This window comes from Schistocerca serialis, chromosome 5 (assembly GCF_023864345.2).
Source record: "Schistocerca serialis cubense isolate TAMUIC-IGC-003099 chromosome 5, iqSchSeri2.2, whole genome shotgun sequence".
In the NCBI taxonomy this organism is placed as follows: Eukaryota; Metazoa; Arthropoda; class Insecta; order Orthoptera; family Acrididae; genus Schistocerca; species Schistocerca serialis.
The window spans coordinates 447850436-447865883 of NC_064642.1; the positions used below are offsets into that span (position 1 = coordinate 447850436).

At 37.2% G+C, this 15448-nt stretch overlaps 1 protein-coding gene across 1 annotated transcript in view; it reads left to right on the plus strand.

The window, feature by feature from the left end:
- The first annotated feature begins 450 nt into the window (after positions 1–450).
- The window catches only part of LOC126481988 (leucine-rich repeat-containing protein 74A-like), a 182752-nt gene continuing 167754 nt past the window's right edge, over positions 451–15448 (plus strand). Inside the window, exons 1-3 of the mRNA XM_050105952.1 lie at positions 451–507; positions 12022–12197; positions 12667–12935. Of these exons, the coding sequence (XP_049961909.1) occupies positions 451–507; positions 12022–12197; positions 12667–12935 (502 nt within the window). The remainder of the gene's footprint in view (positions 508–12021; positions 12198–12666; positions 12936–15448) is intronic.

Sequence of the window (15448 nt, forward strand, 5' to 3'; positions counted from 1 at the left end):
CCTGCCATACAGTTCCAGTAGAGCTTCAATGCAAAGAACTGTTCTCAGAGACTTGATTCTGCTAGCTGTTGTGGTGGAGGGCATGGGCAGTACAAATGGAAACTTGTTAAAGTTGTCTACCACAATAAGCCAATGTGAATTCCAGTAGAGACCCACAACGTCAATATGCAGACACTGCCAAGGGCCAATCAAAAAATCTTTGAGGCAGAGCAGCTTGGTTTTACACACATTGTGAAATAAAATGTTCTGTTTGAGAGTCCATAATGACCTACGCACAATGGTGTAGTGATAGCTGCTCAGTGCATACAATGCCCCAGTCGCCTTGATGATGAAGAGGGCCAAGAATTTCCTTCTAAAGCAAATGTGGCACAACCACAAGGGACCACTCATTGTCTGTATGTAAAGGATGACACTCTACTCAATGGATAAGCTATTCCAAAGCACAAAATTATGGTGTGTGACTGGATTACTGATTTGCTTAACTTAATGTTGGCAATCAGTGCAGAGGTAATTCTACAGAATCATGAGTTTGTGGTTCACAGCCATTACCTCAGTACTAAGTCAATGGTCAAGGAGAAAACCATCAATTGTTTCACTGTAATGGACATTACTGTAAAAATAGGAATTTTCTGAGGCACTGACACTGTATCAGTGTCAACTGTGAGGTGAGAAAAAGTGTCCACATTCCAGTGTAGGGCTGTCAGCCTGTACACAATTAGAAAGAAGCAGAAAGCAACACTGCAATGTTAGTGTCTTATGAAGAGGGACTAGCTTAGAAGGGCTGAACTATGAGGTGAGAGGCATATGGTCTGTACACAAAGTAGAATTTTTGACATACTAGTTTTGGTGGAATTTGGTCACCTCTTATACAATAGAAAGAGCTTTCATCTCAGTGTGTGAATAACTGTTTTGCACTTTGTTGAGAAGTTTAGATGTGAAGACATTCTCTGTGCAAGATAACAGTGACAAACCCATAAGAGGATGCATCAACCACAAGCACGACCAGTGTAGTGGGATAAAAATGTAGAAAGCAACAACCACTAAGTAAAGCATCTTTCAGTTTTTGAAATTTGACTTAAAACTCACTGGACTGTTCAGACAAACCATCATTTCATCAAATATGATGCAATGGTGCTGAAATCTGCACAGCACTTGTAACAGACCAAACATAACTTACTTCAGCCATTGCAGTTTGTAGTTCACTGACATTCCTAGGAGCTGGGAGGTCCCCCAGACCTGTTAAGTGTTAGTGCAAAGAGTAGATACACTGACTGTTATAATGTGACTCAAATATTCATACTCAGTCTGTAAGAAGGAACATTTGGCTTTATTACACTTTAACCCAGAATCTGACAGCACTTGAAACAATTTCCTGAGATTGCCAAGATGTCCTTCAGGAGGATGACCTGAAATGACTACATCACCCAAACAGTTCAAACAAGAAGGAACTGTAGCAATCAGCTGTAAAAAGTAGCACTGATAAATTTCAGGTGTGGACATGCAGTCAAAGGGCAATCACAAAAACTTAAATAACCACATGGGGGTGTGGCTAACTAAAACCCTGCAAGGCAGTGTGCAGTTACATAATCACTGCAAACACAGAGGTGGCTCACACAGAGAGCATCCCAGAATGCCCCTGAGAGCTACAACACCAATGCAACATTATTGCCTATATAAGTAATGAATTTTGTTAAGAAGGCAACAGTCTTTGTGCAGGCACTTGTGCAATAGCATTGGACTGCTCACACAGAAGATGCGCCATTACAGGAGATTTAGATGTTTCCCTATGACTGTTTACAAGGCTATCGGCAATTTGGAGATTACAACAGTTAGTGGTGTTGGAGCTCAAGTTATATTGCAAGGCCCCTCTGTATTTTATGGGTGTGCACTGAATTTCACTTTTACCAAAGTTGATGCTGCTCAGTGTGGTAATGGTTGGTTAAGTGTTGCAGTAGTCTGGTATAATGGTGTAAAAGTTAAAACAATTCCAGGACTTGAGACTTTTAATAGTAGGGATGTGACTGCCTATTGTACCTTTCAGATTGGAAAGGTGTAAAACAGAGATATGGGTAAATCCTACTTTACATCTACAGTGCCATTGATATTAAGGATGAGGAATCATCATAGGATTAATAGCAAGAAGGAGCATGTGTATGAATCAAAGGTGATCTTGTATGTAAAAATATTAAACTTCTTTTGGTCATATGGGAATGTCTTCTAAATCTCCTGTAACGGGGCATCTTCTATGTGAGCGGTCCAATGCTGTTGCGCAAACGGCTGCACAAACACAATTTTGGGTGTGGCTGTGAGGTGGTGTGTGGTTATGTAATTCCTGTGAACACAGAGGTGGCTCACCCAGAGAGCATCCCTGAGTGCCCCTGAGAGCAGAGAGCATCCCTGAGTGCCCCTGAGAGCTACAACACCAAGAAGAATAGCTTCTCAGATTTTGGCAAGGTTAATGTGTATTATTTTTTTCTTTTGGGTATAGGGGAATTTAATTTAATTTTTATAATAATGGCCTACATCATCAACAAGTTTAATATCTTTACATACAAGATCATCTTTGATCCATATACATGCTGCTTCTTGCTCATTAATCTTATGATTCCTAGTCCTTAATACCAAAGGCATTGTAGATGTAAAGTAGGCACACATTATACATCCCTACTACTAAAAGTCTTCAGTCCTGGGACTGTTTTAACTATTTCACCACTATACCATACTACTGCAATTGTTAACCAACCATTACCACACTGAGCAGCATCAACTTAGGTAAAAGTGAAATTCAATACACACCCACAAAATACAGAAGAAATTCAGTACACAACCACAAAATACAGAGGGACCCTGCAATATAACTTGAGCTCCAACACCACAAGCTGTCATAATCTCCAAATCGTTGTTAGACTTGTGAAGTCATACAGGAACATCTTCTAAATCTCTTGTTATGGGGCATCTTCTGTGTGAGAGGTCCAGCGCTGCTGCATGAGTGGCTCCATGAAGACTGACGCCTTCTCAACAAAATTATTACTTATATAGGCAAAAATGTTGCCTCCTTGAGACCCTGGTTCTTGATGTATGCATGGTAGTCAAGATGCCCCATTACAGGAGATTTAGAAAAGTTCCTGTAGGACTGTTTACAAGGCTATCGACAATATGGAGATTATGACAGCTAGTGGTGTTGGAGCTCAAGCTATATTGCAGGATTCCTCTGTATTTTGTGGGTGTGTACTAAATTTCACTTGTACCAGAGTTGATGCTGCTCAGTGTGGTAATGGTTGGTTAACTATTGCAGTAGTCTGTTATAATACTGAAAAAGTTAAAACAGTTCCAGGACTTGAGACTTTTAATAGTAGGGATTAATTCCCTATTGTACCTTTCAGAATGGAGAGGTATATAACAGAAATATGGGTAAATTCTACTTTACATCTACAATGCCTTTGGAATTAAGGATGTGGAATCATCATAAGATTAATGAGCAAAAAGGATCAAAGATTATCTTGTATGTAAAAATATTAAACTTGTTGGTGGTGCAACCCATTATTATAGAAATTAAAAAAAATTCTGCTATTCCCAAAAGAAAAAAGTAATGCACATTGATCTTGCCATAACCCAAGAAGTGATTCTTCTTGGTGTTGCAGCTCTCAGGGGCACTCTGGGATACTCTGTGTGAGCCACCTCTGTGTTCACAGTGATTACATAACTGCGCACTGCCTCGCAGCTGTGAAGGGCTGTGTATATTCAGCACACACAACTGATTGCAATCAGTTTCCTTACAATCACTTAATGGGATGGCCACTGACTGGCTGCTACAGGGGAAATCACACAAAAGTCCTCCCAAGATAAGAGTTACTGTGCCACTAGATCTGTGATAGCATTAGTGTTTGACCATGCTCAGGAAAACTGTGGTTTTGCACTGTCTTTCATGGTAATGTGAGCTTTAAAATTATTAGCTTTTCCTAGACCATCATGAAAAAGTCATTAAATTCATCACTGAGTTCACCTACCTTGTCTGAATGCAAAGAGGAGTTCCATACCAAAAATTTTTTCACTTTCATGTGAGCATGAAACCGTGAGAAAAACTGTCTTGGTAATGTTACAGAAAGTGCCAAGTAAGCTGCAAATGATCAATGCAGGAATATCATGTCCACCCTGACAAGAAAGAGTTGCCTATGACTTACATAGCTTGGGCTTTTCTAACAGTTCATAACAAAGTTCCAGACACACTAGTAGCTAGCTCCATGCATATTTTGTGTTTGACAGTCTGCAGAGTGACAAACAACTTATTGGCCTGATGCTGAATGGAAGAAGTGTGTGACTTCTTCACTGTTGCACTTAACTTGCTCTTATCAATACAAGAATCAGTACTGGACATGGGAAAAATTGCACTGGCATTCATTGACCGAGAACTTGGAGAATGTGCAGAGCAGTGGTTGGACTTGCACTTATGTGGACTGACAGAGAGAATGTGACAATGCTTACCACAATGATAAGACTTAGTACCATGACAGGGACACACCTGTCACTTATATGCTATGAAACACTGAGGGAAGTATCTGACACCAGTATCTACCTGCCTAGCACACTGGTTTTCTCTAAATAATTGCCCTGGATGAGACATTGCATTTTGCAGCATGTGAATAACAGACACTATCTGTTTATCACAGCTCTGAACTGCAAAATTTGGCATGGAGTCAAGTCTACTGCTGCTCTATTGTATGGGTCTTGATGCTCCACTAATTTCAAAACATGTGAGGTGGGATAAGGATAATTCAGAATCAAAGATTGCAAAGAATGGAACATTTTGAATATTGGCATTTCTAATGATGGTAGCACTATAACAATATCCACACTCACACTTAAAATTGTAATGGCATATAATTCCTTGCAAATCAGCTGCCTGTTGCTCATGTGTCTGAGTGGGTTGCCTATACACGCAAAAGAAATTGTAACATGCTGGTGCCACATTAATCTGTTCATCACAGTATTTGTCTGCAGGAGAACCTTAGTTCGTCATAAGCAACAATTTCAGGGTGGGTTGTTGGAAACAGTTTGCAGGCTAAACAGAAAACAGAGACTCCAACTGCTGTGAGAAAATAAGGTTCCTGTCCCTACTTTCAATGTGATGTGGTGTGAAGTGTGAGATGAGCTGTGCACAGCACTCACACCATTCCTCTTGTATAGAATCAAATGCTTAGAATGGTGGTACAGAAAAAGGCATTGCTTTCTGAGACAGTGCTGCAGGTGCTGGGGCATTGCTGTTGAGGTTACTTGCACAAGAAGCATCATCATCATCATCTTCTTCTTCATGAGTTGCTGCATCTACTTAACCTGTAACTGAATAATCTGAGTTACTGACATTTCTTGTGGAAGGAATGGCCATGATAAAACACAAAAATGACAAGAAACATTGTGCAACCACTAAAAAAAGTACAGATTAGTGTCACTAAAAAGAACAGCACAAGAAAAACACTTTCAGTTGCAGGGCCAATAATCTGAAAAACACTCAGAAACACTGAAGCAAAGTAGCAGGTGAGCTTGGAGAAGAACCACAGTTCTGCAAGAAAGACAAACGATTACTATCATCACCAGTGGTTGTATTGTGAGTTGTAGAACCAATTAACAATGAAATGTAGTTTTCCCTCATCACCAGATGTTTGGGCATTCCATTGATGGGTTCTAAGACAAAGAATAAAACAATGAGATGTGCACATAATGTTTAAGAAATTTCTTTTACTTGAATAATGCAAGTCCAGAGCAGAATCCAAAGTGATTCACTGAGCTGGGCCATGATATCCACAATAAAAACAGAGGCTGAATACTGGTACTTTGACTACACAGGCAGGACTGCACTAACAGACAAGCTAGATACCACTGCAGTGTCCTTTCATTAACTTCATGGTGGGATGGGCCACACAGACTGAGGAGGGTGTTCTTGGAGTCACCACAGATAGGCAGTGCATTGACATGTGTTACTGACAACCTCTAGACATGGACTGGCACACCATGGTATTGATAGCACACAATACCACACTTTTGGTAATAAGTTTATGTGTTGAACTGAGTCAAATGCTTTTCAGAAATTGAGAAATACAGCATCTACAAGGCTGCCTTGATCCATGGCTTGTTGAGTTTCACATGATAAATGTTTTCACAATCTATACTGGTTGGCATGGAAGAAGTCATTCTCATTGAGGTGTCTCATAAGGTTTGTGCTCAGATTATGTTCTAAGATTCTACAACAAATGGATGTCAAGGATACTGGATGGTAGTTTGTGGATAACTTCCACTAAACGTGTTGCAGATAAGTTTGACCTACATAATGATGGATTTTTGTTCAAGGGATCTATGGCACATTATGGTCAAAAGAGGGGCTACGTAGACCACAAATTTTCTGTAGCGTGTGACAGGAATTTCATTTGGTCCTGCAGATTTGTTCAGTTTCTGCAATTTCATTTGTTTTGCAACATCACTGGCACTATTACATATACATCAAGAATTAAATTGGAGCAGTACCACTGAGTTTTCATTTGTAAAGGAACATTTGAAAACCAACTACAGTATTTCAGCTTTTGCTTTCGTACTCTCAATTTCAGTTCCTGTCTAATCTACAAGTGTCTGGATACTAACTTTGGTACCACTAACAGCCTTTCCACATGACTAGAATTTCTTTGGGTTTTGAGAGAAATCCTGCAATAATACTTTTGCTATGGTAGTATTTGAAGGCATCACAAATTGCCCTCTTGACAGCAAAAATGCATTTCATTCAGTATCACATAATCTATAACTCTGTGCTTTGTTTTACACATATTATGCAGTAGCCTTTGCTTCTTTAGAAGTTTATTTACATTGAATGTACACCACAGAGGCTCCTCCCATCATGAACTGTTCTTCTAGATACACATGTATCCAGTGCATGGTCAACCGTTTTTCTAAACCTGAGCCTCAGTTCACTGCATGCTCCCAGCCAGAGCTAAATCTTTCCAGATTCTTATTGAGATATGACACTACTGCACATTATTCTAGAATGCTGAAAATTAAACTTTTTAATTGCCCTTAGTATTTTGAAATCATTTTTGTCACAACTTCCGCATGGTCACTGATACCAGTTCCTAGTGGGAATTCTCAAAAATAGCAGCTCTATTTGTTGCTATTAGATTCAGTATACTTCAATCATGAGTGGGTTTTCATACTATCTGTTCTAGGTAGTTGTCAGAGAACTCATTTGTAATGTTTGGATGGACTTCTTTTCATGCCCACCACTTACAAAACTGTAATTTTCCCACTTGGTTCTTGGATGATTAAAGTCTCCTTCAATGATGACAGTTATTGGGGAACTTACACACTAGTGTACTTGGTTTTCCTCTAAAGTTTTAGGTTACATCTGGAGATGAGTGTGGCAGTCAAGAGAAGGATCTGATTATAAGTTTATGTCCATCCTTGACACTGAATCTTGCCCAGGTAATTGGCATGCAGTTTCAATTTGTATCTTGGTGGATTTGAATTTCTTGTCTACAGCAATAAATACAATACCTCCACTTTCCACAGGCCTGTCCTTATGATACAGGCTGAAGTTTTTCCCAGATACCATGCTGCTATCAGTTTTGAGTTTTAACCAGCCTTTGGTACTTGGTTTGTAAACTGCACAGCTTTTCAGATGCACTTCAAATGCTTGCTCTTTGTTGCAAATGCTTTAGCAGTTGATCACTAGGATATGAGTACTCTATCCTTTAGGGGGTATTTCTTTGTGTCTTATACTGACACTTCTAGGAGCCCTGAAACTATCATTATCTGGCAGCATGAAGAGTCACCAAATCTAACTTTAAAAAAAAAGACTGGTGTGCACCCCACATAGAGCAGCTGAGCAGCCCCTGATATTCAATGCACATGTGACCCATTTAGGGGGACACTCCTATGGTGCAAGTCCAGGAAATTACAGCTCAGCTTGTCACAGAACCTTTCACTCAACTCAGAACCAGGAGATCATGATCCATTCTGAGGATAATGCTGTGAATTGTGAGCTTCATTTCAACTTTGTGAATGAGGTTAGCCTTCTCAACCTTCTCCATTAGTTACTGGAATGATCTAAAGATGACTGTAGAGCCCACACAACAGACACCATTTGTTCCACTGTGCACCACACTTTGCATTTGGTTGTTCTCTGTTCTGTCAATGGCTGCCAGGGCAGCCTCTTCATCAAGTTAAATGAGGATCCTAAGCATAAACATTGAGCAAATCTGTGTTCCTTCTCATTCCTCACTGTCATTTTCCTAGGGAGTACCATGTCCACTGTACATTTGAACAGCCAATGATTAATAGACCCCTTCCTCTTTATCATTTGCTTCCTCTTGACACAGAAAACAGGTGAAGTGAGTCTCACTGGGTCAGTTTTGGTTCCAGTGGAAGGCAACCCCTGAATTCATTAGTTAGAGGGACTGGTATAGCACCACAATCAAGTAGATCAGTAGTGATATATTCAGTACTTAAGTTGGAATAAAATATTTATGGGAACTCACCTTCATCATAATATTTTCCATAGGGTATGATATTCAGGAATCTCTGCTTTAGCTACTTGCTTCCTGCAAGCTGTTTCATCTGATAATCTCCTTCCTGTCTGCAGCCAAGATTCCACATATGGCTCAGGCTAAAACTCATGTAGAGATGGGTCTGGATGGCTCAGACATATAAGAGCACTAGCTCATGCAATAAGCAAATAATTTATTCTGTAACTCATGGCAATATTCACTATGCTAAAAGTTCTTTCACATTCAGAAGCTGAAATGGGTATAGCTTGAAGAAAGGGACTCAACTTTCTGAGGGCTTTGCCTGCATAAATGTATTCTCAAAAGACATTTAGGTAACTTTTTGTGTAAAGTGAAACAGCTCACAAGGGTTTGTAATGTTTTCTTTGCTATATCTAATGTGTATATCTGTTGGTGAATTCCTTTTAAATAACACTTTAACATCATGGATAAATCTGATTATTTTTTTGAATCAACCTATTGTTGAGATATGTTGTAAGCTATCTGAAGAATTGTGACAGGGTTTACTTCTGAAATTTTTGGGTGTTTTCTTTTTTTAGTAATGACTTGAAATTTTTGTTGACTGGTGGCTTGTGATAACACTTTTTGTACAATCTCCTGTTAAACTGCTCATGGACCCTAACACTCATATTTTTCTTTAGATGGAATTGTTAGTGTTGGGCCTTTAGGTGTAGAGAAAGTTCACTTAATTCTGTTAGTGCAACCCAGATGATATCCAGGTTCATTACAAATTAAAACGATGTAAAAAGCCAGAATAATCCTACATACTTTGCCCATGTCTTTGATCTCTTGCTTTATCAACCTGTACAAAACTAAAATGAGTTGCTAACAGTGAGCAACTATCCCATTCAGCTTTAACAGCCCATAAGCTAGATGAAACTCATCTTATAGTGAATATTTTTCCAATTGTTTTCATTATCTTGTCTAATGTAGCTGAATATTCCATTAGTTCTCTCTGTATTTTGGGTGAGACACTGTATCAGAAACATATTTTTTTTTAATGTTTCAAAGTGGTTAACACATTGTACCTCCTGTTTTGTATCACTAACTGCTAGTTCTATCAATGATTACAGCCATCTACAGGCCCTCCAACAAAAATGGAGTTAACGCTTGTCTCACTTATGTAACTCTAGTGTAGCTGTAAACTGTAGTTGTGGAAAAACAGATATTTCCTTGCACTTAATGAATTTCCTGATTGTTCATTCCAATAAAATTTATATAAACTTGGTTTTGGATTAACATTTCTGGGAATACCATTCGCATCCAACTAAAGCAGTGGATATATGCCATACTTCCTGTAGAGAAGGCAGGATACACAGAAGAGGACAGTATTTGAGGTACCTTTGGCATTTCCGGCACATGACTTTTAGGAGTTCTTCCAAAACAACCATTTACAAAAGCTCTACATTTATTTAGTCCTTCTAAGCCTACATGTATAGAATATATACAAGGATACTGGACATGATCAAGTCTTTACAACATAAAAGAGAGTCTGTATTGCATTCCTAGAGACTAGGTATCTAAGTAATTTAGCAAAGAATCATGCATACAATAAACATAGGAGACAAAATACGAAGTGGAATATTCATAATGCATATTTATTTTTGTTGTTTGATTTCTAGGTACTCTGTTAGACTGTAAAAGCATCCAATTGTTTGTCAGTAGTCAGGGTGATTTGCAAACATCAACCAACTCATCCTGTGTTTGAGGACAATACTGTCAGTGGGTTTGCATTGTGGCTGATGCAATGTTTTGGAGAACAGAAAACAAATAACCTTAAAATAAGCCTGCCATGTCTCTTTCAATTTCTGAATTTATCATGCTAAAAGTATAATAAATTTCCTTTAAGAACAAAACAAGCAGCATGCAAAATGCAATTTCTATTAAGTCAACAGCATAACCTGAACAGAAAGTTACAAATTTCCTGAAACTTTTTTAAGGTTATAGTCACTAAATGTGTTAACTTATGATAAATGCAGACAATATGCACTCCTGTTAAACAGAAATCTAAATTTAACATGATAAATGAGGTATAATATGTTATAATATGAAAAAAGAAGAGAGACAACACTCACCTGTTGATGAGTAGTGAGTGGTGCATAGGTACTCTTAAAGACATGGTAATTCCGCTAGCTTTCCATATTCTTTTAGGTAAGGCTGAGTGATTATTCAATGTTGAAGTAAGTCATTGCAGAGCTCACCATTTGTCTACTGGTATCAAATTACCTGTTCCCATTATATGTCCATTTTTCCTTCCTGAAAATCCCATTATGTTATTATTTTTATTGTTATTACTAGAACATCTCCTTACCTACTCTGTCTTCATTTCTTGTCTTTCTTTATCTGTTCTTTCTGTCTGTACCAGTGAGTTCTTTTGATCTAAGCTCTTGGATTAAAGCTGGTATTAATATGTAGCACATCATTCTTCATAAATAAAATTAGTCTAATGTTAATTTTGGTTGCTTTATTGTGGCTTGTTTCCTCCAGTTCCGTGGTTTTAAGCAACTTTTCCTTCTTTATTTTACTGTTTTGCTATAGTTCTTTGTGTTTCTCACCTATCTGGTTGTCTTGAACAAGGACCACTTACAAAATTCTAAGAGATAGAAATTTCAGTTCTGTTCGTTCATTTTGTGTCTGCCAGACTTGTGCTATTTATCCCCTTTGAGTAACTAGCAAGTCAATACTAGATGCGCCTATTCTATCTCTGATAGTTTTAATATTAATTTCCTTTGAATAATATTTATTTTATTTCCAAATTGGGAACATGCATGTTAAAGGCCATATAATTTATTAATTGTATTCTGGTCTTCATCTTCAGTCCCATTGCAGGAAATTTACTGTTTATAAATAGTGGAATGGGTAAAGAGAACACCTCACTGTATACTATGGGTACTGAGTAATGGAATGGCATAAAAACAATTACTGGAACATAGTAGCTCAGATTATAAATTTGTATTTTTCTTCAGAGCACACAGCTATACAGGGCACACAGCTACATTGTTTCTCTCAAGGAATTCATGCTGTAACTCTGTGTTTGCCTAGAGCGGACTGTGTTGTGTCCTTGCAGGGCACAGTATGCAGCAGTACATTGAAGCTGACACTGTGTTGTGAGTGTTTAGCATACAGATTCCATTTCAGCCATAGATTTATTTACTTTTCATACCGAATAAGAGTTTTTGTATTTTGTATAAGTTTTAGACTGAAATGTAGCTGTAAAATCCGAGCATTTGAAAATGAGACCACCATACAATAAATGTTTTTATTGATAAGAAAATAATGAAGTAATTGTGAATGAAGCAGTTTTTAATGTTTGGTGTATACCTCCATATGTCATGGTCTCAGATAATTGACAATAGATACATTTAACTTACAGTAACTTAAAATAATCTTTGGTTGTGAAAAATGTGCTGCATCACCTATTAAATACCCATGTGCTTAATGTATTGAAAAATGATTTTTAATTTGTCTGTTTTGACAGTATTATGGACTAAATCCAATTTCTGTGAGAGCTATTGCTGAATCATTGATGCACAATAAGACTGTAACAGAAGTTGATCTTGAAGATAACTGGCTTACTAGAGATGCTGCTTTTCACTTGGGTGAGATGCTTAAAGTCAATGAGACCATTACAAGGCTTAGTTTGCGTGGTTGTAGGTGAGTGATCCATAGTATTTAATCTGAACACTTTGATAGTGCTGAGCAAACATTAAAGTCATATCTCATATTATTATTTTTTATAACAAATGTACAATTTAAAACCATTATAAATAAATGGAAACACTAAACTCAATGTGACAAAATGTCTTGGAAATATCATAGTAAACATGAATAAGGATGGCCAGGCATTTCATTAATGTTTTGTGAGAGGTAAAGAGAGGGAAATAAGAGGAAAGGAAAAGGAATAAAAGAAATCAGAAACCCAGTGAAGTATGATTTTTATCAGATAATTCTTGTTTTTACATGCATCTGTAGTTGTTCGACTACTTGTTCTTATACTGTGTTCTCTACTTATTATAAAAACTGACTTTTTATTAAAAATAAGTATAGATCCTTTTAATATTTAGTTAAAACAATCATTTATGTAAATTATTGATGCAGCACAAACATAAATGCTCACTTCCAGAATTGGTCGAGAGGGAGCTCAGAGATTGTGTGAAGGCATAAAAACAACAAAGTGTGTGAAAGACTTAGATTTAAGTTGGAATGAACTGTGTGATGATGGCATGGAAGAGCTAGCGCCAGGTCTTGGTGGAAACAGCAGTATTGAGAAACTCAATCTTAGCCACAATAAATTAGGAAATGGAGCTGGCATGAGCCTTGAACTTACTATGACAGAAAATGCAACTATAAAGAATCTTAACCTCTCTTGGAATCAGCTCTATCCAAAGGACGGTATTGTAAAATTCAAGTTTTTATATATTCACACAATGTTTCATTTTTATGACATATTTGTAAATGTTAATGAAACACAAATGTATGAAATGTTTTAATGAAAGATAGAAAGGAAGAAAGAACATACTGGATATGTCTTCATTAAAAATATGAATCATACTCTTGAAAACAGATAATAATGATAGAAGCATTAGGATGGAAATTATATATAGGCTTAAACACAGCATCCATTGCAATGATATGCAGTCCTTTAATAAATATTGAAACTGAATACATGAATAGAAATGATTTGAATGTATATGCAGATGTACAGTAAGTTAATATTCTTCAAAATATGACATGAACCCCTTTCATCAATATACTGCAGCTAACATTTTTCTCAGTCTTCATTCTCTTTGTGGAAGTTTGCAACTGCCTAGATTTTTCAAATCAGAGATCTTCTTTGATCATCATCATAGGGCTACTGGATGTAGTGACCAGTTATTGAATAAATATATACAACACTGTAGAAGTTACTCTTCACTTCCTTCACATTTATTAACAATAAATTCAGTTTCAATGATCTGCTTTCTAGTATGTATGAGGATCAGTATCATGATGGATTGGTAAGCTATACTAACTAGAAAATACTATTTTCTAGAAAATTCTCAATAACTTTAAGAATCCTTGTGCATGTTAAAACTTCCCTCTCTCATAAAAGGAGCTACTATTTTTGCCATTTTCTAATTATACAGCTATTGATTAAACAAATTAACTTTGCATATTTAATAATCTTTGTATCTTTCTTTTCCCTATCTTTTATATTAACATCTAAAACATATTTTACCGTTTTGTAATTTCTGAAATATGTACATCTCTAAACAGGCATTGTGCACAAAGCAGCTGGCAGTTTGGTGTCTGGTAGTCAAAATGTGAATATCTATGTCAGTCAGGGCCCAGCTGTAAACACTCAAAATTCTATGTCTCGTCAGTCCCTTACTAATAATAATGTCGTGTGACGAGGGCCTCCAGTCAGGTAGCCTGTTCGCCGGGTGCAAGTCTTTCGATTTGACACTACTTCGGTGACTTGCACATCGATGGGGATGAAATGATGATGATTAGGACAACACAACACCCAGTCCCTGAGTGGAGAAAATCTCTGTCCCAGCCCGGAATCGAACCTGGCTCTTAGGATTGACATTCTGTCGCGCTGACCACTCAGCTACCGGGGGCAGACATCAGTCCATTGTTTGATGGTGATTATGAAAGCATGTCATGTGAGTCATTGGCACTTATGAACTTTGTGAATCTTCTCCTAGTTAGTGTAGCTTACCAATCTGCCATGATATTGATATTCATACATACTAGAAAGCAGATCACAGAAACTGAATTTGGTGTTAATGAATGTGAAGGAAGTGAAGAGTAACTTCTACAGTGTTGTGTGTATTTATTCAACAACTGCTCACTACATCCAATAATCCCATGAGGATGATCAAAGAAGAAATTCTATGAGACTTGTGAGGCAAAAACCAGGTCAGTAATGTTTCAAGCAAAATTCAGACTGCAGGGTGAGTGAGGCGGCTTTGCCATGTTGTGCTTTGACAGAGACTCTGCCACAATTAGCAAAGTGTGACTGGACTTTAAAGTTGGAATTCTTCTTCCACTAGATCATTTGCATGTCCCACTGGATTAGTGAAATAAATTGGAATGAGGACTGGCATTTACACTGAATATAAAAATCATGCTTGAAACTTAAAATCAGACTTATTTCAGTCCAACTACTTATTGGACATGCCCAGTATATACACTACCAAGAAAAATAAGTCCATTTCAATAATAACTAAATCTAATGACAGTACAGTATGTTTCTTCAATCTGACATGTGCAACCACGTTCTAGAATTTATTTATATAAAAATAAAATTAATCTGAAATATCCAGCAATTAGAGGATTCTCAGGATAAAGTGAAGAATATTTCTGCTTTAAAGGAGTAGAACTGTGTAAGTCAAGAGTGAAAGAGAGAGAGAGAAAGAGAGAGAGAGAGAGAGAGAGATTGCTAGAATGTTACATGACAGTTAAGGTAGGAAAAAGTTATTCATTGCAAAAACTAATGAAATGACACAGGATCACAGTCAATTCAGAGAGATTACTGTTTATTCATTGTGAACAGTAATGATAATAACATGTTAGCTTTAAATACAATGAAACATTTGGTGTGTTACTTCCTCCAAAATATTTAATTTGTTGTGAAATACATTTAAAAAGTAGCCTTACTACCAAAGAATATCAGCTGACAAAGGTCTCTGCCATGAGAAAGCTTCTTCTGGTCTCATGTTATTCAAGCTTTTGTTGGCAATCTGTTAATAAGATAATACATAAAACAAAGGAAAGGCAACCTCTCACTTCTAGCTGACTGATGTGTGGCACATAGAAACAAGCAACAGAAAATATTTACACTAGCTTTCAAGCTGTTGCATTTTTCCTAGCAGAAGTAAACACATATTCACATAAAACTACACAGACACTCAAATGTA